The sequence below is a fragment of the Empidonax traillii genome, unplaced genomic scaffold, assembly GCF_003031625.1.
Source record: "Empidonax traillii isolate 1590-97213 ecotype Southwest subspecies unplaced genomic scaffold, ASM303162v1 scaffold796:size359387, whole genome shotgun sequence".
Taxonomy (NCBI): domain Eukaryota; kingdom Metazoa; phylum Chordata; class Aves; order Passeriformes; family Tyrannidae; genus Empidonax; species Empidonax traillii.
This window is the reverse complement of record NW_020955989.1, coordinates 95,427-120,365: the sequence shown is the minus strand read 5'-3', so window position 1 is coordinate 120,365 and position 24,939 is coordinate 95,427. Positions and strand designations below refer to the sequence as shown.

At 42.7% G+C, this 24,939-nt stretch overlaps 1 protein-coding gene across 19 annotated transcripts in view; it reads right to left on the bottom strand.

Moving 5' to 3' along the window:
• Positions 1 to 662: 662 nt before the first annotated feature.
• Positions 663 to 24,939, bottom strand: part of MTSS1 (MTSS I-BAR domain containing 1) — a 110,063-nt gene continuing 85,786 nt past the window's right edge. For 3 of the 19 annotated variants that reach the window (XM_027901511.1, XM_027901514.1, XM_027901522.1), the window contains 9 exons: positions 21,102 to 21,259; positions 19,738 to 19,845; positions 18,657 to 18,754; positions 16,436 to 16,646; positions 8,650 to 8,769; positions 7,459 to 7,653; positions 5,219 to 5,386; positions 4,698 to 4,860; positions 663 to 3,455 (listed from right to left, as the gene is read on the bottom strand). In XM_027901511.1, coding sequence (XP_027757312.1) covers positions 2,764 to 3,455; positions 4,698 to 4,860; positions 5,219 to 5,386; positions 7,459 to 7,653; positions 8,650 to 8,769; positions 16,436 to 16,646; positions 18,657 to 18,754; positions 19,738 to 19,845; positions 21,102 to 21,259 — 1,913 coding nt within the window. In that variant the 3' untranslated portion in view covers positions 663 to 2,763. The remainder of the gene's footprint in view (positions 3,456 to 4,697; positions 4,861 to 5,218; positions 5,387 to 7,458; positions 7,654 to 8,649; positions 8,770 to 16,435; positions 16,647 to 18,656; positions 18,755 to 19,737; positions 19,846 to 21,101; positions 21,260 to 24,939) is intronic. The other 16 variants (XM_027901520.1, XM_027901523.1, XM_027901516.1 and 13 more) reach the window with 12 other exon arrangements.

The window sequence follows — 24,939 nt, the reverse complement described above, 5'->3', positions numbered from 1 at the left end:
GCTGCAAGAGGGACCAGCGTGCTCCCCACTGCCTTTGTTGCTGGGAAAGGTTAATACAAAAGTGTCTTCTGTCACTTGGAGGCCTGTGGGAGATGGTGCTGGTGGTGTGTTTGATGAATTTGGGCTGTAGCACGGGCAGTGTTGACAGCAGCAATTTCCCTCCTCTGGCACAAGGAATTGATGTCCAGCACTGAAGCAGATGCACAAACATGCAGAGTTATCTGTGCTTCCTGGCCAGGTAAGAACAGTGAGGTGCAGAGAAATGTCATCAGTTTCTATTTCACTGGAATTTTCACTGTTTGTTAGCACTGCACTTCTGTTCTGCTACTGCCCTGCCAGTGCACATCAGTAAAACACAGCTATATGCAATTTATTTATTTTTTAATTCTCTATTGCTTCTATTACACACAGATGGAACCTGCGTGATCCTGAGAAGTCTGAGGAAGGGCACCATTGATATCCAATGGTCTGGAAGCAGAAAGTCTTCAAGAACCAAAATAAAGAAGTTTTTCAGCAGTTCTTTATTTATAATGTAGGCTTAAGCAATCATTACAATGTAGAAGGGAGACACACTTACAGCAATTATTTATACCAGTTTAGAACAAAAAACTGCACAGGGAGAGGTCAACTCTCAGTACAAACTAGCAACTAAACCACAATAATTTACCATTAGAAACATTTTATTTTTAGCTGTGACACTGCTTTTACAATATGCAAAAACACAAACAATAGAACTATCCAAAGTGTTTTGTCACATTCTTTCTACATTGAATTTGGCAACATTTTATATTAAATTTTACTGATTATACTAACGTTTAAGAACTAAACAAGTGAAAAGCTGTACTTGGGTACAGTTACATCCATTTATTTCAAAGGTTTAAATAACACTTTTAACTATTGAGATTATCTCCTAGCAGTTTTTGTTTATGCAAAAACCATCTCAAAGCCTCATTTGCACAATGCATCAGCTACTGTATCAAGATTGGTGGGCTACACCACAGGCACTACTGTTTATTATATTCTGTAATAAGGAGCTTGTTTTTCAAAGAAAGGAAGGTTTAATATTTTCTAAGAATCATGCTCTTTTTTTTTCTTTTTGCTTTTAAGCCATTAACAAAAAAAAAAGGTTAGCAAGCACAGCAGTGTAAAATGTCATATAGAACACAGTGACTACACAGTTACTAGAAGTTTCACATCCAATGCAGTTATGTATTAAAGCATAAGAGGTCATGTAGGCAAATCTAGAGCCAACAGAAATCTGCAGAGCATGTGGTGGAAACCAGCCCCTTTTTTTGTATTATTTGGTGTATTTTTAAACAATCCCGGATCCGCAAGTCTGGTGTCCATCCACATGTGGGTCTGCTGTAGGTGGGCAGACAGCATCCTTCTGGATTGTCTGATGGGAACGTGCCATGCCAAGGGGCCTGCATGTTTCTGTTGGCTTTAGGAGACGGGTATTGCAGCAATAACTTGCTTTTACTTTAAGGAAAAAATCCAACTCTTAATGATTCTATCAATAGCATTCCAAAAAACATGACTTGAAGTACAAAAAAAGAGAATATAGTGGTCAGACTCCCAGTATTATCAAAAAAACAGTATCTCTCCCCACCCCCCACCCCTCGCCCCTTTTCGATATTTAAGAAAAGCCAATCAACTGCCATTTAAAAGAAGTTAAGAAAAACAAGCCCCTGTATTGGAAAGAAACATTCGCTGTTTATTAGACCACAAGTTGGTTACCCCTGTCAATTTTTAAGTGTTTTCTCAAAATAGTTGGGCTTTCCAAGGTGCCCAGCCTGCTGGGCACAGTCAGAAAAAGGCATTTTGATAATATCTAAGAACTCCCTGCCTGCATTTTAAACGTGTTTTCACATTTGTAACTGCCTTAAGCCTGTTGTCCTTGTTTGTATTCAGCGGAAGGATGAGCAGAACGAAACGTGAAGGTGGAGGAACCAAGCCTACACAGTAAAGGCTGCATGCATGTGACTGAGAGTTGCTGCTGTGCAGTCAAAAAAGAAATGTGGAAAAACCCAGTCTTAAAACACCCTACAGAAACAAAACACTGCAATCCAATATGGCTTATTCTGATGCATTTACCATGAAGCTACTAGTAATCCATCCTACTAGGCTACTTTTGTGCAACAGCATCTGCTATTTTGATGGCATCTCCCTCCCCCCACTACCCCCCAATAACTCTACCAACTGCAGGTTTTTTTCTTGCATTATATATTGCTTTTATTGTCAATTTTTATTCTTCCTTGTCAAACTTTTTTTTTTTTAATACTTAAATGAAGATCCATTCCTTACAGCTTGACTTAAACTGTAGTAAGTCCCATTGTTTTGTTTTTTTAACCTCACTATTACAAGGAGCTCTACAAAAGCTTGCAAAAAAGCCAAATTTTCATTAAATCCCTTTGCTGAAGTTAACTACTTGACATTTTTTTTTTCTCCTATGATTTAAAACTTTACAAAGAGAGTTATAAAAAAGGTAAATGGGATTTGGCACCTTCAGAAAAAATTAAAAGTGTAACTTAGATCAAAAAAATGCAAGAAACAAAATCATTGATATTTACAAATTAAAACACCAGTGAAGATTATGCCTTACTATGCTCTTTTGTTTATTTTCTCTTTTAGAGTACTTTCAGACTGTCTGTTACCGAGTATCTTAAAAAAAAAATCACTGATTACAGATTGGAATGGATAGAGACAAACTGGTTTCCTCACAGTTCCTCCTCGGCGTCTGGTACTCTGGCAGTTTCCTCACTCCTAGGAAATACGAGGTGCTGAGCGATCGTTCGTGGTTGTCTTCTTCAGCTTGACGCCGCGCCGGATGGCGTTCAGCATATCCTCCCCCTGTGGGGCGTCCCCAGGGCTCAGCTCCCCGGGATCCAGCTCCGCCTGCCCCACGGGCGCCAGGGTGCCGACCCCATCCCGCTCGCTCTCCTCCCCCTCGCTCTCGGGAACCACCTGCCTCTGCTCCTCAGCAACGCTCAGTTTCTGGCCGGACGATGGAGGGTTGACGGACGCTTGCCCGCTCCACGAGGGCACGCTGGTCACACCTTGCCCACCTTCTCCTGCTGCCGGAGACTCCGGGCTTTGCTCGGGACACTCTTCCGTCCCAGCGAGGGCGCCAGGCAGTCCGCCCGGGATGTCGGGGACGGTCGGCGTTTTGACAGGGATCACGGGCGTCTTGATGGGAATGGGCCCTCCCCCGATGGTGCCGCGCCTGACGGAAGGCTTGGTGGAAGGGGTCCGCCGGATGGTGGCGACGCCGGGGGTGACGATGACCGGTCCCAGCGTGGTTGGCAGACCTGCGGTGGAAGCAGGACGCTTGGTTTGAAACATTCTGCGATAGGACTGGCTAATGTCACTGTTTCTTGGGATGGTGGAAGATTTGTCAAACTCTTGTTGTTCTGCCTCCTGGTCACCACTCACAGAGAAATAATCATAATCTGAAACTGATGCCAAAAGACAGAGTTAGGAACACGCTGGAGCAGAGAGCTGAGTCACGTCAGTAAAGCCTAAGTGTGTATATATAACCAAAAAAGCCGGGGGATCAATGAGAATTAAGAGTGGTTACACCTTTAGGAGGAAGAAAGCCTGAAGTTCCTGTGGCCAAGATCCACAGACTGTGTGACTGAAAGCACCACAGCAGAATGACCCTACAGCTGCAGGGTGCCCATGGCTCTTGTGAAAGAGAATGAGAACTGTATACACTCAGTCCCTTCTCCAAACTAATAAGGTAACGAAGACTCATTATTTGTTGCCAACATGAACACACCAAACCCAGCATCCTACAAGCCATATACCACCACTTGGAGATAGAAATACTTATAAAATGTACTTTCGATTAGGCAAGTGGGGCTCAGGGGACCGTGTACCCGTGATTTCAGCAGCAAATTTGCTTATTTTACGAAGAAAATCCCAGCTGTCAGCTCTGAAAACTCAGCCTCAGCTTTAATAATTGCATCAGGTTCCTTCCTTTTCACATAAATGCTGACCCAAGCTTGGTCCTCCACAAGCCCTGCTGCCTCCTGTGACTGCACAGCACAATCACTGCAGCTGAGCAAACAAGGAAGGTTTGAACTGCAAACACCAAACTCCTTCCCTCCCAGCTTGCTGCTGGTTCTGAAACAGGGTACAAAGCCCAACACCTTACTGCAGCCTCCCAGCTATGCTCAAATTACAGTCTCCAATGGATTCTTTTTCCAATTATAAAATTTCTGTTTGGGCGGGAAATAAAAGGTCACAAAGGGAAGCCAAGAGCAGATTCAGAGTGCTGATGGAACACGAAAGCGAATCTCGTGAGTGTGTATTTGCTGAGACAATAGCTCAGAAAGGACACTACTACCACAAGAAGTGTATGATGCAGTACCAGTGTCACTCCACTCATACTATGAAATACAATTTCAGGATCTTCTTTAAAATAGTGGCATCCTTAACCTGAAACTCATTTGAGTAATGCACAAGAAAATACAGCCAATCAGTACACTATGAAGCATTCCAGGTTTCTTGTAGTTAATAAATCCAGGCTGCCTTTCAAGCTGGAAAAAACTTCACAGCAGAATTTTTCAGCCTTTCTCCCCAGCTGATGACAAAGGCAGTAACAGCTGCCAGACTAGAGCTCCTTGGCACTATGGGGTGAGCGTATGATGGCCAGGTGGGAATGCTCTAAAACGGAACATCTCTTGGATGGGTACCTTGAGACGGGATCGTGTCCTCTGAACAGCACGGAGTTGTTGTCTGGGTGCTGTAGCCACTGGAGCACTGCAGGGAATCCCGACTGCTCCTCTGGGTGTCCAGCTGCAGCCCCCTTGACAGAGCCAGCGCCAGCTCCTCGCAGGCCTCCATCTCCTCACCCTGCTGCTTACACACGGAAAGACACTTGTTATGCCTGGAAGGGTCTGTCACCTTCACCCATGTTTAGCTGCCCCTCCTCCCCAGCAGAGCTTCTCACCATCACAACCCAACAGATTGTGCCCAACCATTTACCTGGGCTTAGAAACAGACACCTCTTTGGAGGACGCTGCCCTACAAAAGCCAACACCCAACCATGTATTCCCTCATGCCCCCAGGATTCCCACTGACCACACCAGCACCGCACCAGTAGCCCTTCCTGGGTGAACAAGTGCCAGCAGAAAGCACATCGAGAAAGCGCCGGCAGGAGCCAGCACATCCATTTCCCTTTCACCAAACACTGAATTTGAAATGAGAGCTTCACCCTTGTGGCAGCTGAGACCGTCATGCTCCGAGGCCTCTGGGCCTCCTCGGGGGTCCCAGGGGCTCCGCTCTGAGCTCCTCCGTTGAGGTCTGGTTCTCTTTGCTTCTCTTTGCGACGCTGCAATGTGTTCACCATGGGCTGGTCGTACGGGCCTGGCTTGGCCCAGTCCTAAGGAAACGCACTCATTAGGGAACAGCTTCCACCAGTAACTGTGCTTCAGTCTCACGCAAAACTATGCAAAAGGACAATCTTAGTGCACCAGATCATGTACCAAACTGGATATGCCTTTCTGAATCACGTGAGGAATAAATTAATTTTAAGGATATTAAAAATCCTCATTTATAAAACCTATTTCCTTTATTAAAGGGAATCTATATTTCCTATTCTAGCTAAATGTTCTTGTATGAAAATATTCAACATTTTGATACTACAGTCTAAATCTAAAGGGAATTCCATTGTGGTAAAGCCTATATTTTCAGAATTTCAAGTACAAAAATCACTTGCACATAGCAGAAAATACACATGCATGTCCAATCACTGATGTAACTGCTCTAGATGTACACAAATTCTAGTATTACGTGCTGTTATGCACGTCTTCAGTTCTGAAAAATTAGGCTTGAACAGATTTTTGATACACATTAGAGGAACAAGTTACTCTGAGTAATCTCTCAGTTTATTTACTAGCTGAAATCAAGTTTGTAATGATGATCTGTACCAAGGAAAGGCTAACTTCACTCTGAACTACTGGTGCTAAATTTGAAACAGAAATTCCTCAGCAAAGACAGTATTCACTCAGGGCTCCATTAAGCAAAGTCCTGAGGGTGTCCAGAACCCACACGTGGCACACAAAGAGCAGGACTGATCCCTGTCTTGTGCTGGGAGGCAGAACCACTGCTAAGCAGTAGCTCCCCAAACACCAGCTGCCACAAGGGCAATCCCAATCCTAACAGAGTTTACTGAGACAGGGGCTGCTTTAAAAATAAAAGAAACAACTTTTTCATGAGAATGGGCCCCACACCCCCCCAGCTGCCTGCTGGGCAGCTTCCCACAGCCTTCCAATTAATTCACAATTAACGATGGGCCAAGACCACACTGCGGATTTTTACTGACGTGTCTCAGTCCAAGGTATGAGAAGTGCACGGCAGCTGAACTGACAGACCCCCTTGTACAGATAGGTATTTTGGTTTTATTAACACATATGAAACTCTGCTTTACCTTAACTACTGTGTCTCTGCTCTAAGTGTTTTGCTATCAAATATACTGGCAGAGAGCTTCTAGCACAGGCACAACTAATGACTCTGAAACCCCAGGACCACTGTGGCCACCCTGTGTGTATCTCATCAGTCTCCAGCTGTTGGAGAGAGAGATTAGGGGGATTTGTAACAAGATATCTCAATTTAGATGCATAAGCAGGTCCTCTGGTGTATATGCAGTATTACACAGGCACTTAAATCCTGCATAGCTACTGTCAACTGCACATCAGCCTTGTGAGGATTCAGGGCAACAGACGAGACACCTTCTTGCTCTGGGGCAGAGTCTCCCAGCTGAATCACCTGGCAGGGATGAAAGTCAAGGCTCTGGTAGAACAGAGATGTTTTAGTGCCAAGGAAGATCCATGCAGATCCAGCTGGAGCAATCAAAAGAAGTTACTGCACTCTTTTTCAAAAGAGCAAAATGAGCTGGGTGAGCACTTCCAGTCTGTGACAGTAAAGCTGGGACAACTTTGGTCACCACTCGGGTTTACCTGGTGCCAAGCACCTTCTTAAACCACTCCAGGTGGATCTCGGAGTGTGCCTGCCCATGGCCAAGGTGGGGGCCCAGTCCAGCCACCACAGGGAGAACACTGGTGTCTTCAATGTGGCTTCACTAAAGTAAGCCAAATGGATGCAGAGCCTGCCCTTCCCTGCTCAAGTGAGCACTCTGACAGTGCTAAACAAGCTTTTCTCGCTGAATAGAGCCCAGACGACTTTCAGCAACGTTCCAGAGTTAAACTATTCCTTCCTACCTAGGTGTTGTCAGCTTTAATATGCTTTACTCAGTGCCAGAACAGACAAGATCATTGAGAAATACCCCCTACTGGAATTTAGCTCTCCAATTTTCCCCATGCAGTGCCCATTCAGAGTGATATCAAACAGAGCAAATCAACCAGTAATTACATGGACCGAAAGGTAGCAACAACTGCCGTGTGCATGCTTTTGGTATGAGGAGGTGAGGACTGCCACAACAAAAGGAACACAAACCTTCCAGCTAGGGATCTTAGATGATGGAAACATGCCTGGCCCAATGGTGTAATAATGAGCGTAGTCTGGAAGGAGGGCTGAGGGAGCCCGAGTCCACGCGCGGGAGACAGGCGGGAAATGAGGGAAAGGACCTGCACCAACTGAAGCTACGGATGGGTCACTTGATAAACTACAGTGATAAAACCCATTAGACAACTGGAAACAAAACAAATAAAAAAAAAACAAAAACAGAGAAATTAATATAAACAGAATGAATACGAAAATACACTGTGACTCTGATGTTGTAGGGAGAAAATTTCTGTATCTTAAAACAAAAGAAAGAAAACTCTTAACTCTGCTGCAAATAAAAAACAGAAAATTGACACAATGCTTTGTTCAGAAGTGAGATTGCTTGAAAATTGTTATCTGGCATAACAAATTTCAGGCACCAACCTAGTGGTCATTGTCTCCCGGCTGAGCAGCTTTGCCTTCTGTCCATAAAAGTAGCACACTGTGAAAAAGCCTTTGCAATTTAGGAACCCTGCAGACTGAGGACATAGAACAAAACTTTTCCAATCCTGGAGGTATTTGCATTGCTGGCATTTAGTCTATGTAGCTGGACAGAGAGGAAAAGCATACAGCCTTCTAACATGGCATGTTCTGACTGTGTGATGATATGGAAGAAAAAAGAACAAAAACCAACAGCAAGGATTTACCAGATGAGAATGGAGACTGCTCTCACTTCCTCTCCCAATTCAGAATGTATCCCAACTTATTAATTCCAACAATGTGTGTTTTGTTTTCCCTTTTGGTCAAAACCCAATCCCAAATAGTGTAATGTGTGCTACCTAATGGGAGAGAGGGGAGAAGCCACAAACAGCACAAACTGGGCAAGAAGCTCTTTGTCAGGCAACCAGCTGTGTTTGGGCAGTGTTCCAGAATCTCTTTGAGTAGAAAAGGTGGGCAATGAGCTTTTCTTGGAAAACTGCCTCTGTAAAATGCTCAATTTGTAGCTTCTCCTATAAGCTAGTTTAAAGTCAAGTGTGGTCTATTCGAACGGATTAATTCCTAAAGGAGAGTGCAACAGTTCCTATTCTCATCTTCACAAAGAGGAATCCTGGCTGCATCCCATGCATCGTTTTTTTGTCCAGTGTTGCAGAGTTTGGATAACGAGCTAGTAGGTTTGTATGTCTCGGAGATGAAGTTTTTCACCTTATCTGTGGAGGCCCAAGCCCCCATGGTGGAGCCTGAGCTGACTGAGGTGGGGGAACTGCACTCGCTCACTGACTGGCAGGTTTCAGAGGCTTCTGAAGAGGCAGAGCTGGACGAATTCTGCAGCGTAAAACAGCACCGCAACGCAGGGAAAGGAGACACAAGCCACCAGAAAAGGAAAAAAAAAATCACAAACAGAAAGAAAAAGACGAAAAGCACATACACAGAGACACACAGGAGAGAGGGAGGGATGAGAGAAGCAAAGGGTTAGGGTTTTAAAAATTATTAGAAACTGCTCAAAATCATTGCTAATGTTCAGGAAATCTATGAGAAACAAAATAAGCCACTTGCTTAATGCGAGAACTTGCCACACGGCTTAGGAATGAGGAAATTGAGGCAGTGATCTCAACTCCTCATTGCAATTTCAGCGTCTCAATTCTGTTAGCTGTCTCAGAGCAAGAAGATGAGGGAGCTGAGGGCACCTGTGGTCCAAACATGCAATATACTGAGACAACTGATTTATACAGGAAAGCAGATCATCAGTACTTCAAAGGCACAAAGTTTAGATTTAAAACATGGACTAGCAAACATCACTTACATTCACAAGTTCTTGGATATTCTGATCTGCAAAAGTGCTTGTGAAAAGCTCATCCGAGTTCAAATATTATGGAACAGAGAAAGAAGTAATACTTACCAGACTGGAGGTTTCCAAAGTGCATGACCTGTATGCATGTGCCTCTGCAGGTAGGATGCATACACCAAATGCACTCTCACTCAAACCTTCCTGCCCAGCAGCCAGTGTGAAGGGACATGTGCTCTGCTGTGTGCACAAGTGGTGGCATGTGCTTGCCACCTGCTTTCTCCTAACAGCAGAGCCAGAAAATACCAGGGGCTTGGATGGAGAGTGAAGGAAAATGCAGGACATGAAGTGCCCATTGAAAATATCAAACATTTTGCTCCTAGGTAGGAACTTCTCCTCCAATCTTCAGCGCATGCCTTTATGCACACTTGCTGCTTATGACCTCTACAACCCCATCTAATTCCACCACAGGCAGGCCAAGGGGAATAACCATGTGGACAACTTTGCCTACTACAGTGCTCTTCTACAGCTCCCCCTTGAAAGCAGCATCCTGCTCCGTAAGGGTGTGTATCCAGGTCCAACCGAGTGCTTGGAAACAATCAGGAATACTGGAAGAATTGTCAGGGCAGTACAGAGCTCTATTCACTGTCAGGAAATTCAACACTACCAAGACTAATTCACCCTTTAGTAGCCCAGGACCCAGGAAACAAGTCTATCTAAGGATGTCCTGGCTGTTCTATGACAGCAGAGAGAATGTGCTCCTGTATCAGGTTCGTGTAGTAAAGCCACAGATGCTGAAGAGGAAGGGAAATCTCATTTGAAATAAAATTTCATCAGTTAACCTCAGGTGAGATCTGGGGTGAGTCTGCAATAAAAATACAGCTGGATAAGAGGCACTGCAGAGGACACAAGTTGTCTCATCGCTCACCAGAAGCTACATATGAGGAATGTACAGCCAATTGCCTGGGTAAAAAGAGATTTAGGTCTCTGAGATAGAATACTGTCACCAGAAGGATTTTGGTGAAGACTAGTAGGGCTGCTGAGAAGTCAACACAGTATCAGCATCTTGAACTTACTAGCAAACTGTGATTTTAGTGAAATTTCGAGAAGGCTGTTTAAAATTTTTTAAAAAGCGTGTAGTGTGATGGACCATTTTATAAAAATCACACATCCCATCCTACGCTGACATGAGATCAGATCTGCGGGTGGTCTGTCAAAACTGTGTAGTGTACAAGCATGCTCAGCTAACAAGGTTTGTATTCAAGGTGCAGTAAGAGCTGAGGTGAAGGTAAGATCAGAAGAAACTGCAACAGATGACTATTAAGGAGAGCAGTGAAGAGTAAGAGTGTGCAGTGGGGCACCTGATGATGCTGTGGCTTCATGTTTTGCGGAACTTGTCACATTCCTTGATGCAATGCAACTCCTTTCACAGGAGAAAAGCCTCTAAAATAAGAATACCAGCAAACACGAGCAGCAGTTGACTCTGCCATCAGACATAACCACGGTGCACTAAATGGAGATGAGCCTATTGCTTCTATCCTTAGAGAAAAATACATTATAGAAAATTAGCTTTTACACTAAAACTCCAGACTTCTGCCTGACGTTCCAGGTACCTCAGAAAAGAAACTCCATGAGAATACTCACATTGATGTTGTGGTTTGGCCAGGAAAAAAGTGAAGAGAGAAAAATATAATTACAGAAAATCCTTTTTTAATAGCCTGAATGACCCTCCTGGGTCTGCATACTCTGCACATGGCAGGACAGACAGTGAAGAGTCTGAGTGACAAGCATGGTATCCCTCATGCCACGTTGTTTTCCGCAGGTGCCCCAACGGGGACAAGGAAGAATTTGAAATTTGCACCTGGTAAGACTATTTGTGTTTACAAGACTGAAATTTCACAAGGTTATTTCAAGTAATGGTAGAAATGGCCCATACATGAGGTTTATTAGCAACAAAAATGCATGTAGCAAACAGGTAGGAAAAGGTCAAAAATGCAAATTCTCGAGATGCAAAGAATTGTTTGATTTACTTGGTGTACAGGGGAAAAAGACTAGAACTGATGAACTTATTTTTGCAATAAAGTGAGTACTTCAAGGAAAAAAAAAAAAAAAAAGACAAAGGACTCTCCTACTAACTCAGGGTGTCCATTTTCAGCAGGAAAATCTAGACAAAGGCTGAACCAAGATGCCATGAGGAAAACAGCCTGGTAGACAAAGGAAATGCAAGATGTGATGGTACGGAACGAGGGTCTCCTCACCTTCAGAAACTTGCATGGCACAGAGAAGCGGAGCCTCTGGCCTTGCTAAATGGGATTACAACAGTGAGAAAACAGTGGAGAGGGAGGCAGAAGAATACTGAATTCCTGAAGGAAAAGTGTAAGGAAAACGTGACTGGCAGCAGGTTAAAGGCTCTCTGGATCAACTGCAGAGCCACTCCTGAATGGCTGGATGCAGATGTGGGAAGCACAGACCACCCTTCCTTTCTTAGCAGAAAGTACACGAGAGACTGAAAACAGAAACTACAGTTGCTGCTTGGGCAAAAAGTCCCCAAACAAGTGCTTGTTTCAGATGCAAACCCTCTGGCACATGCACTCCTAAGGAGCACATGCACAGGCAAACACTGGGCAGAGCCATTTCTACTCCACACCCTGTGGTGTGAGAAATTTGACTATCAGAGTTTTTTTGAACTTGTTTTAGTAATTATTTTTTTTAAAATGATTGTTTTGTGTGAATCACTTTTAAAATCAGTTCTTTAATTTTAGCTATTTTAACCCTGGGAGATTTTTTCTTTTGCCCACAGCTGCAATAATGGTGATTCTGCTCTTCTGAGAAAAAGCCTGAAGTTAAGAGTACCAGCAGAAAGCTAAAACTGTGCTCTGCACAGTGACATGCAGTGTAGTCTGGTGTCTGGTCTCTCAGACGTTGTGCCATGGCTTGCTCTTGGATTGTGTCCTGCTGCTTGGTGGGGTGTATATGAGTTCCAGCAAGGATATGAAAAAAAAAAAAAAAAAAGCTGTGTTTTGGGCTGCTGGACTGTACAATTATATTTTCCATCTGCTGTCCTACTAACCTATAAAAGGACTATGGTTATCTTGTATTACTTGCATCCTTTCATATCTTTCTTAAACCCTTTCCTATCCCAATTATGAGACAGAGCTTCCTGGATAAGAGTTTTCCAGGAGACCAAATCCCAACGATGAGTTTCATACGATGTCCTCTACAGTCAGTGGAAAATAGTCTAAGCTACTTTTCAAAAGGCTCTGGGTAGTGACTCAAGGTCACCCCCTCTATTTGTCTCACTTCCAGGAACCTGTCTCTACTGACCCTTCTTTCTAGTCAGGAATAAACTGCTGGGAAAAGTAACTTAGAAAAGGAAGTTTAGGAGAAACAAATACGTGGTGAAAACTTACAGATGAGTTTCAGTTTGGAGTTGTTTTTTGGTTTTGGAGTTTTTTTGTTTGTTTTGGTGGGTTTTTTGGGGGATTTTTTCTGATTGTTGTTTGGTTTTTTAAAATATTACTTGGGAGCATTTCTTAATTTAAATGGAAAACTGCATAGTTGTAAAACTGTACTTCCCCTATTCTAACTTTAAGCTATTTCAAGCAATGGAATCTCCTCAAGAGCAGACTCTTTCCAGCTTGATAACCTGTACATGCAAAAGCAAGTTCACATTCAGTTTACTTCAGTGTTTAGGGAAAGCAATTTCTAGTGTGTTCTCACAATAAAGACTTATCACTCTGCTGTTTGACAGTACATCAACATTTTTATCTTCTTATCTGGTTCTTTCTCTCCCTTTGCTTTCATCCCCACAAAGTCTAAGCAACCTATGAGATCCAACTGCATGCTTCCCCCATGCATGTTCACTCCAAATCCAACGGATCCTTCTATAATCACCCCCCCTGAATCAAACAGAACTATACTACTACCATATTATTTCACCACAGATACTCCCAAGACCTCAGTTTGTCTACTACATAGGACAATGTGTGGGTTTAGCAGCACCGGCCATGTCCAGTGTTCACCCAAGAGCAACTCTTGGTGTGCTGTTCCCAGCAGCAGGTCTGTCAGAAAGGCTTTGTTTGGGGTCAGTACGTGCCATGGGCAACAGTGGCCATGGCTGATCTCACATATGGCATTTAGAGAAACTGTTCCACTCCAGAAAGAGACCTGTGATGCTTTTCCATCACAGCATATGCTGAGCTACACCCAAACGTACTTGTGTGATTACAATTAAAGCCTTCCCACACGTACAGCCATGTGCTACAGGCTAACACTTCTGCTGCCAGGGATATTAAGAGCAATGCTGCAAAAAAGTGATACTCCTAAACCAGTGAAAGGGCAGAGTCTGGTTTGATAATTGTTCTTTTTCCTATCTTCTACGTAGAATGTGATAACTGCAAACACTTACTACTCAGCAACTACAGGCTGGAAAGCAGTCTTCATTTTGTCAGTCATCTCTCCTCTGGTATAGTCTGTATCTTGTTTAAATCTCTAGTTACTCCTTGTTTGAGATTCCCACCAACCTACCACCCCCCATTTATGATTTTGAGGAAATTCAGTTTAATTTTCAGTGACACTTGCTTGTTTAAAATGTAGGCCAGCACATAAAAGCTTCTCATAGCTCATATATTCCCAGTCCTACAATATGGGAATTTTATGCAGTCCCTTCTCCTTCTTTTTTCTTACTACAGAAAGAAAAAGGGCTTTGTTGATCCATCAGATGCCACAGCACGTAGCTAGCAAACATCAGCAAGTGTCCACCTGCGCAAGATATACGGCTTTTAATTTCCTTTGTTGGTTCCAGAGATTGCTTTTCTGCCTTCTCAGTGTCACTACTAAAAACAATGACATCAGTGTTTCAGGAACAGCAGCAGCTGCCGCTCCTCCCCACCCACCACGGAGCCTCCAAGCACAACCACACGGAGAGCTGTCAGTTGGTTAGAGACACACAACACAGGAGAACGCTGTGAACTGAACAGCTCCTCGGTAAGCTCACAGTCACAATTATCTGTCAGCACAACACACACGATTTACTCAGTGCTGAACATTCAAAGCAGGACACTGAAGCAAAGATGAAGCGGCCAGGCAATGATCTGTTACCTTTTCCTCTGCGTAAAGGTATACAGAGCCAGAGACATATAGAGCACATACCTATTTGTTATACCAACACACTACATTTGTCACACTGCTGCAGCCTTCTACAGCTCATGAATAGCTCAAGTGATGCTTGGATCAGTTTGCAACTTTATGGAGAGTTTCTAAAATGAAGTGAAAGCATATGAACTTAGATGGTGTAAATCAGTGTGACTCCCATCAGCTTTCAGGATGTTCTGCCACCTGATACCAGCCTAAGTTCTCTCCTCTGCCTAACAGGGGAATTTGCAAAGAGAGATGTTGGGGTTTTTTCCATGCTAAGAGCAATTGCAAAGTTACATCCTCATCTGCAAACACAGCATCATCATGTGGATTACGGCCCTTTTACGCAGGTGCAGCGGATACAATGAAAACCAAAGATGATGCTGGCATGTGTAGCTGATATTATGTATCTCAAAAGTTAACTACCTTACCTTATTACTATTTCAGTTTACTTTATTATTGCTCATTTACTTTTTTGCATTTCACTTAGGTTAGCCATAGCCAATCTAAACAAAACATTCATTTTATTAGTGTGCACAAAGTTCTTCAGGATGTCATCTATAAAAAAAAAGCTCATGTGTCCAGACTGGGGACAGTGCAGAAGAGGTATCATTTGAAAATGATCATCATCATTAAAATGAAAGAGGTAAATATAATTAAAAATGGTTGAGTTTCCCTTGAGAATGTGTTCCAAGCCTAAATGAACCAGTTTTATTTTGGATGATACCTTAAAATTTCATTAGGGGTGCCACTCACTAAATGTCCTGCAAAAGTAAGGGGCTGTGTGCTATCAAAGGTGATCTAGGAGTACTCTACATGGGCAGGTGACACTTGGTGACCAATAACACTTGCTGCTTGCTGACTGTGAGGATTAAAACTCCCCAACCATGCCTACAGAACTATCCACTCCCCAACATACGAAAAGGAGTGCAACTACATTTCCTAAAGTAAAAGACAATCTTCTCCAGTGACCTCAGGGTGTATTAAAATGAGTAATACTGAACAACAGGATATTTGGTCCGTTTTGGTTTGTAGCCAAAATTTGTGATGGGATTTATAATGTGAGATGGCAATTCAGCTTTGTTTAAAAAATATTGCAGCTGCTGTGTGGTTTGTTAAAAAACCCAAACAAAACAGCAGAAAATTCAGGTGCTGGGAGATACGGGCCTTGGAGCATTGCAAACCTCTGCCTGCAGATGGCCAGCTAGTTTTTACAGCAATGATGCCAGGAAGAAATAGAGCAGCAACTTCCTTCTGCAGACCCAAAAATGCTCTGGAAAAGTTTTGCCTATATTGGTAGTGAAATCCTCTTAGTTTTACTGTGTTCAGGACATTACCATATATGACTACACAAACACTCATTTCTTATGAGTTCCATAAAGAACTATTAAAAATATCTCTGGTTTTCATGCAGAAACTTTACTTCTGCAAGGTGCTCAACTGAGAACCCAAAAGAGCAAGCATCTCCACAGAAATGGATGCCATAAAAAATGGCAAAGCCAGTTCTGTATGATAATGCTGACAGCATTTTGAGTATCCCAGACCCTTTGCAGGGGAGGAATAAAAGAGGTCTCTCTGACGTCGAAGCCACCATTATCAGTACTGTGGCTGTCAAAAGGCTGTTCTGGCATCAATATTTGCCCATTAAACAGTAAACAGCCACCAGATATCAGATATTATCAACTTGCAATCTGTGCAGGATATTAACTGCTAAGATCAGTGGGTAAAAGTGAGTATTATCCTCTCCTGTAAGGTGAGACTTATTGTTCTTTCTCTTCTGTATGTATCTGAAAAATAGGCACCTAGGCTCCCTCCAGGGCCATCAGGAAAACTAAATCCCCCAAGAGTGATTCATCCCTTTCTTCAGTGCTAACTGCAAAAGCAGCACAAATCACTCAAGCTGGAGGCCCAACTTTTAGCTGGATGAAGTGTAGTGAGACAAACCTTAGCCTCACTGTTTAAACTGCCTCCAAGATACCCCAAAACCACACCAGATTCTTTTTGTGAAAGGTGAGCCAATTTACAGAGTCCGGCTCACACTCAGGTTTTTGTTCTCATGCTTGCACGTACCTGGTTAGGTGCTTCTGGTGGCATGGGGGATGGCGATTTGGACTGGAAAGCATCCTGGGACATGAATCCAGAATCATGGGAGGACACACTGGACAGCCTCATGGGTGCCTGCTGAGGCAGATTGGAGCTGCGATAGCGATAGTGTGAACTAGGTGAGTGCGAGTGCGAGCCACTGGACCGGGAATCACTACTGTTAACGCTGTTCAGACTGCTGTGAGAGACAAAAGGAACAGAGAAAGGAAAGGGGAGAGGAAAAGACACAAGGGTGGGGTGGGGAGAGACCCATATGCAGTACAATTAACATTCCACACGTCTCTAGCAACAGGCAGCATAAACCGGAAAAGAAAAATACTGACAAATTAAATATATATATATATGCACATATATATCAGTAAAGAACTGTAAGCAACTGCAGTATCCCTGGTGACCAGAGAGAAAATGGCATTTACCATGAATTTCACTCAAATGACCAAATCTGTAACCACCCAGAGTTCAAAGTCAGGTTAGGGATGGAGGGATCGCTACATGCCCTCCCTAGCATTTGCACAGCACTTGCTCGGGAAGTCTCTGCTGATTGCTCTCTCCTATTCCTGACTTAGACCTTACTGCCTTTGCACCATGGCCCAAATATGCACTGGGATTTCTAGCAGGGTGACCAAAGGCACTGCAGTTCGTGTAAGAGGCTGTCTCTAGGCTTGTCGCTGCAGAAAGTCAGCCGGACAATGTGTGAGACTTTTGAAACCATCACCAAACCCCCCACACTCCAGAATAGCTGGGACAAGCTTTGCTCACATAAAGGCTTCCTACCAGCAAAAAACATGTGACGGCATATTGAGTGAAGCCAAGCCACTGGGTATGGAGCTTTAGTTAGCAAGAAAGATGGTCAGAGAATTAAAACCCCAAATTAACATGTGTGTTAAAAAAACCAGTGTGATGTTTCAAACAAAGAGTTTGATTTTTACTCCTCAGTATCCATGAATGACAGTAAGGACATGCCAGCTGCAGTGTGGGAGCCTGTGAAACTTCCTGTTGGGGTGGCTGAGCAGGACTAGCAGGATGCACCTGTAGGCAGCTTCCTACCCCCACTGGCAGGAGCCTGGCTGAAGGAATGGCTCCCTAGGATATGTGGGTGAGGCCTGCACCTCCTGTTCACAAATGCCACGTACACAGAGGATGTACCAATCAGCTTGGAGCAGAGAAAGAGGAGCTCTGCTGAATTTTACCCCCAAACATTAGCCTATGCCATAGAGGTTTTACTGCTCAAGAAGATGAGGTTCATTAGCAACAGATGATGAATTTTTTTAATTTTGTTGTTGTTGTTGTTGCCATTTTCTTTTATAGCTTCAGGATATTGCATCTTTAAGCCTGTGCTCATTGCTCTAAATATGCATGTTTTCACATATATATATATAAAAGTACTGACTTTTTTTATATATATCTGCATGCAGAGACAAGTAGGTACATAGAAGTGGTGTTCACTTGCTCTGACATGCTGTAGGTAACTTTGCTCATACACAGAGAACCTGTAGTACATTATTCATAAAGCAAACTGAAAGGTAATCATTTGAGAGCAGCTAGAGAGGTGTTGAGCAGAATACACAACAGGATAACTTCCTTTTTAGTAAAAGGAAAGAGTAAATGTGGACACCAGGTATGGGGGCAACATGCTAATAAACTGTTTTATGAGAGAAAACAGTTTTTACAGAGAAAGCATAGACAGAATCCAGTGTTTCAACATATTTCAGGACAGCATTAGACAGCATTAAACAGTAAAAAAAACTTATCAAAAAAGCATTTCCATGTACCAGACTCATAGGGCAATTGCCAAGGATGTTTTCCCTTTTCAAACAGCTTAACTTACTGATTAGTAACAGCTACTTAGAATAATCTACAAAGTCATCACATGAAAAACAGAAAAGGAAATTATGAATGAACAATCTCAGAGCTTAGATCAGTACAGTCTGCTCTTTGATCCAAAACAGATTCAAGAGAACTGAACCAAAAGCATCTTCAGGTTGTCTTGAGTTCAAAAGTTGTTCAGTCATGCCCATCCTTTTTAATATTCCCAGCACACATTTAAATGAGTAACGACCACAAGGGACTGATTTCAGTAAGACTTGTTATTTAAGATTTAAGAATGTATACAAATCCATATCACAGTCTGAACTTGCCTCCCGTTGCCCACAAACAGGTTAAAAATATATATTGCCAATCCACTTACCTGCAAACACTAGATTTTCTGGACATGGTAGTACTGGGAGAGGATGGAGGAGTCTGGTAAGACCAGCTGTAATCAGAACCTTTCAAATCTAATATTACCTGATGAAAGATAATCAATAGCATCAAGGATGTGGAAAAATTTCCCCCCTATTAATAGAAAACATCTGCTTGTCATACAACATTTGTCACCACTACAAACTTGCAGTGCCAACTGACTCAGTCTCAGACTCCTTCCAGAATTACACTGTGTACATAACACAGGAGAGTCAGCTTCATCCTTGGCTTTCCAGGAACTAACATCCTTCAACACTAGGGCTGCTATTACAGAAGGAAAGTTCAGATTTGAATGGAAAAATCTTAAAAAGTAAACTGGAGATTTTTTGTATGCATTCTGGAAGCTGTTTTGTTTGGGTTGTTTTTTGTGGTTTTGGGTTTTTTTGTTTGTTTGTTTGTTTTGTTTTGTTTGTTTGGGTTTTTTTTACTTAAAAAAACACTATTACAGCCTTAAGAGTCGAAGAACTGTTGCATTTTAAAAAATTAACTGAAGATCCCACACTCAACCACAGCAGAGCTTTACACTTCTGGGTCAATGATATGACAAGAAAACTGAGTTCACACAGCAAGGCTGGAGAAAAACATCCTATTTGGATTTATTTAATGACACACATTTTTCTATGCATTTTAAGGACCGCATGGAAAAATGTTCAAATGTTAGACTCCACCAAGCTATGCAATCCCAGCAACCTTGCAACTACGCAAAGTCAGGGATGCTCAAATGTAGGGTGTGGACATGACACTCATTCCTCATACACTCTCAGCAGAAATCTGGCATCTTCATATACTTCCAAGTGTTACTGCTATCACTTCACTCTGGTATCACCAAATACTTCAAGGGGTACTAAGCTGGTACTTTCAAAATAATTTTTTCTAAAATTGCTTATGTTAAAAATGACCTTGCTGCAGCGAAGCATCTACAAAATGCAACATTAAGGCGCTAAAACCTAGTTAATATTCCTCCTAGCACAAAAGGAGAACTGGTGCAAGCTACAAACAAAAATGTTTTCCAGGCAACAAGAGCTGACCTGTTCACTTGAGGATGGCAATTTGTGTGGATCCATGGTAAGACTTTTCAGGTCATCTGATATGGTCTGTAAATGGGTTATTTCTCCTAGCATTGATATTTCTTCTTCCTGAAAAGACAAAAGAACAAGGCTAACTACAGCCTTGGTTTTAAAAATCAGACCCATAACACACCACCTTTTTCCTTTTGCTGATGACTGTGGGGATGCCCAGTGGAGCTGACTCCTCTTTGCCCATTAAGCAGTAACTTCTTATGAAAGGAGCTTGAAAATATCAGTGTTTTGTAACTACTTAAGATTGCTGTAAGTTCTGAGGCCCAGAAATCTTTTCTCTCATCTGCAAGATAAATAAGTCTCAGCCTTCTTTTAGTGATATGTTCAGAAAAAGAGAGTCAGTTTTGCTGCATTTGACAAATTTTAACTCTTCTACGTATAGGCACTAATGTGCCCTCAAGATTTTAACCCTGAATGTAAATAGGGGTTAAACTCATATCCCTTCCTAGTTTTTGAAATTTAGAGATAAAGGCACTATACAGGTACACAGCACTAATACACCTATGATTCCTTCTGGCTCAAATTACATCAACAACTAACTCAGATTATTCCTGCACTGTAAACTATCATAGTAATCTCTTAGCTACCATTTCCTCCAGGTCCTCCAGAGTCTGGAATTCACCTCCTACTGCTCAGCCATCAGCTTCCTACTTCTCTAACTACAGTTTTCTGTTGAGAGTGGTGCTCTTTGTAAACGAGCACGGGGAACATTTTCCCAGTACGCTGGTGACCCTTCAGAAATGCATCATGCTTGCACAAAGCCAGGAATGATTCCTTGTCGGGCTTCAGACAACCTGAGATGATGAAAAAATACTGAAACCTTTTCAATGAACTGAAAACCTGTCATGTAGCAGAACAAGAGCTATCAGAAAACTGCACGGAAGCAGCCTGCAATCTGTCAGATAATGTCATTATATGAACAGGGGACGTCTTGAAACATTTATCAGTCCTAGCACTGGAGTAGGAGTGAGGAAGATTTATATTCAAATGTGATGTTAAGAAGAAAAGCAGTGGAAAAAACTGCATTTGCAATGTCTCAGGTTGAAATGCACAGGGACCACAAACCGACTTTAGTCTTTGTGCCCAATGTTTACCCATCAGTCATCTGGAAAGTATTCAGTGTCTTCTGTCACTGAATTACTACAAGCGCCTACAAGAAAGGTCCCAACTTTCACCACTTGCTTGAAAGAGATGAAGCTTGATTTTGGCTCTAGAAATTAATTCCCAAGACATAACAAGATAACGCTTTTTAAAGGTTTTTGGCCACTTATCTAATCTATGAATTGTACTGACTTAAAACGAAGAGCTCTTACTATCACAGGGCGCAGCATCGAGATGAAAGCACAGAATCGGCCGCGCTCCTCGATCAGAGCCTTTCTGACAGCTTGCTTCTCCGTTTCTTCAAGCAGCAGGTACTTATCATTGACATCTTGTAAAGCACTATCCAACTGGGGCTGAATGTCACCCCGTCCTGTAGGAAGGAAACAATCAAGAGTACATTTTGTCAAAGCTGTGGATCTCCACAGACGACCTTATTTTCAGCCAGCACTGTTGCCAGATTGTGCTTTCGCAATTAATGTCTCAACCAGCATTTTCTCTTAATTCAAAGTAGTAAGGACTTTCTTCCCCAATTAAGTCAAGCATTTCAAAGCATTTATTTTTTCCCCTTTTGCAGAGAATAGAAATCCAGCTCAATTCGAAAGATTTCAACAAGCCAAAGACAGCATTTGACATAAAGACTTTCTCAAAGCATTACTGTAGCAACTCTTCTAATCATCCTTGCTGAAAACCAACTTCTTACTAACTGTGAGAGCATGAATCGCTAATCCCAGGTAAACTCCTCTTCCTATTTTTGTGCTTAACAAGGTCCTAATGACAACTTTGTGGGGCCACTAAATGAATGAATCCATCTCTTATATAAGATACTATTAAGACATATTACTGATCATTGGACCACTGGACTCAAGTACTCTGCACGAGCAACTGCTGGAAGTTTTCTTCATTCCAGAGTTCAAACAAAACCAAACCTATCAACATAGGTTATTAACATATATATTAAATATCCAATATTTGTCAATGGAAATAATAAAATTCCAACGTTTTGCAAACAAAAAGCTTCACCGTGTTAATTACAGTCAACTCATAATATCAAAACTTTCTGTGACAGGTAAATACCTTATTCTGCACCAACTTCTTACTCTGCATCATGTCAAAAAATATTCCACTAGGAACAAAGAGCTGCTGCTTAGACATATTATTACTGAACCAATAATGTTTCAGTTGCAAGGTATTTTCATGCAGCTTACACCCCTAAATATTTCGAAGAACTTTAGCTGTATAAATTTGTTGCAAATCTCCCAGAAATGCCATCACATGCAATTTAAGGATCCAGGTATATATCCATACCACTGTTGCTAAATACCAGGAAGATAACATTGAAAAAATGGTGGGTGAGTTACAAGCAGCTACCCAAAATCAATTTTTATGGACAATAACCCTTCTTGCATGGAGAATTTAAAGCTACGAGCAAGAGGAAGAAGAATGTCTCTTGACTTGTGTACTACCCAATGCAGATGACTTAATGCCAAGGTTACAAAGGAAAACCTTTGCCTTATTATCATATGTATTTCCTTAATACTCCAGAGCAAGGCAAAGCCATCAGCTCCCCTGCACTGATGCACAGCCAGAGTTGCAGGAAAAGAGAGCAGCAATGGAAACAAAGGGAATCACGCTGGCTTAGTGGCATTACAGGCTGGATATATCCAAATCTCTTCTGTACAGAGTTAGACACAGTCCACATAAAACTGCACAGACACCCATAGGCAGAGCTCTGCCATGGATCCTGGAAGAATCACATGCAGTGCAACATGGACATGGCCACTGCCAAGGCCACCTGGGTACCAGACTGCCAACAGGAATCAGCGCCTGATCCTGCAGATCAGGCTGGCTGCTGTAACGTGGTCATGAAACTGTTTTGGAAGTAAATAACCTTAGGAATAACAGACCCTGAAGGTGCAAGTCACCTGCTTTCTCTATCAAAATTAACATCTCCCAGAAACAAGTTATAAGAGAGCTTTGGGTAACTCCCTGAAAGTCCTGTGTCTTCCTGTCTGTCACTCTCAGGAGACATATTGGGCCTTCCTGCTTGAAGACCATTCTGTACATTTCAAGTCCCTCCCCATACTCTCCCTTGCTATCAGATGCAGCAGTTAAACATTTTATACTTCTCTGGAGTTGTTATTTCAAATTCCTTATGAAACAGAGACTTGCATCATTGCTAAGACCCCTTTTGAGTGCTGCCTGGAAATTACAACAGGTGAAACCATCTCCTGTTCAAACCTAGATTCTGGCTCACTACGATGGATGCACCAAATGCAAAACACATCAGTTGCAAACTAAATCAAACACTCATTAGTTCAGCTCTGGAGAGCTGCTGGAAACGTTCAGCTGCTTCACCATATGATCATGCACATAACACAGTAAATACTTGTTAAATGCATTCACCTGTGCAGTGAGAATACACACACTTAGAAAGCAACTGGACTCCATTGATAAAGTAGGTTCAATTACAGCGAATTTTGGTAACTTATGTGGACCTCACAGAGCACCATGTCTTCAACTAGAGCAAAAAGAGCACCCAAAAACTGGGGCAACAATAAACTCAATTGGCACCTGTGTAACTCACTCAATTCAACAAAGTTATCAGGATAACATCCAAGATGGCATTTTAACACTTCAGCAAGGGCACATGTAAAACTGCACCCCTCTCCAACATCCTCTGTACCTCTACAAAATTTCCACTTCTTTCAGTGAGTCAGTACATTAACAGATGCATCACTTCCTCACTGCTACTTCTGCAGACCCGCTTTAATGCTCTGGGGCACTTGGGTAGTCAGTGAAAACACAGAAGCTGTCCGGGGTGTAATTCAGAGCAGGAAACAAGCTTAGGTGAATCATTGAGATGAGGCTCTGAAGTCAGATGTTTACATGGCATGAATGCAGCGCTCTCCTGATGACTCTTGTAACTCATCTTTTAGGAGCAGGAAAGCTTTATCAACATCCTTTGAAAGCTCCACAAAGCAGACATCAATCTAACAAGTCTTTTGAAAGCAAGCATAGCTCTTCACATTCCCTGAGTTGCCAGCTGCCTCCCATGGCACTCAGACAGCTCATAAATTTGAGGGATGAGATCTCTGCCCAATTAAACCAGTTTCCTTAGCTAAGCAGAGCAGAGCCAATCCCCTTGACAGCACTCCCACCCCCAGAGGACACTGAAAGTGTGAGGGCAAACTGCTCATCACCTCTGCTCCTTACCCACCTTTGGGTCTCCACTGCTCTGAATCTGCTATTTATCTCAGAAGGGAATACTGACCACAGGAGAGCAATGCAGTTCTTTTCCCCTTTGAATTATGAGAGGAAGGCCACTTGTCCACGGCATCTCAGACAACTGATTGCAGTATTTTTGCTATGGACATGAGGCACATTTTCATAAAGAACATCAGCAAACGATTATTTTTTCCAGCCCACATTCTCTGGCCTTTAGGTTATGCATTCGGAAACATTTCCAAACCAACACAACCATAGTAATGATATCAGATAGTTCCAGAACTCATCACGGAGCAGCTGTAAAAGTGCACCTGGAAGGACATTCCTACTCCAGCTGCAGGCAGGTGTGAGTGACCTACCACATCAATCTGCAACAGCAGTGGCCAAAAGCATTAAAAGCAGTCACAGGTTTCTGGGCTGCAACCAGCCAGACATGAACAGGGTGTAGGGATGGTTCTGCAGAGCATGTCCAGCTGCACTCAGGACTTGAAAACTGAGGAGGAATTCAAATCCAGCCTTTCTCAAAGCGGAGCTCTGGTGATGCAGAGAGGAGCAGAAATGCAAGGCCAGTCGTTGTGGACTGAATTCTCCAAAAGCCTGGGGACCTGCAGCTGTAACTGCAGGCAAGTAACAGCTTATCAAGTGCAAGGAGCTCAACTGCTTCCCATCAAAAGTAACATGAATCTGCTGCTGCTTCAAGGACAGTCTTAATATGTTACCTTCAGAGCAGGTGCTCCACATCATTACCATGACATGCAAGAGCTTTAAAGGACTAACATGCATTAAAACTTCTATTTTACAGTGTTCTGTGTGAATCGTGGCTGA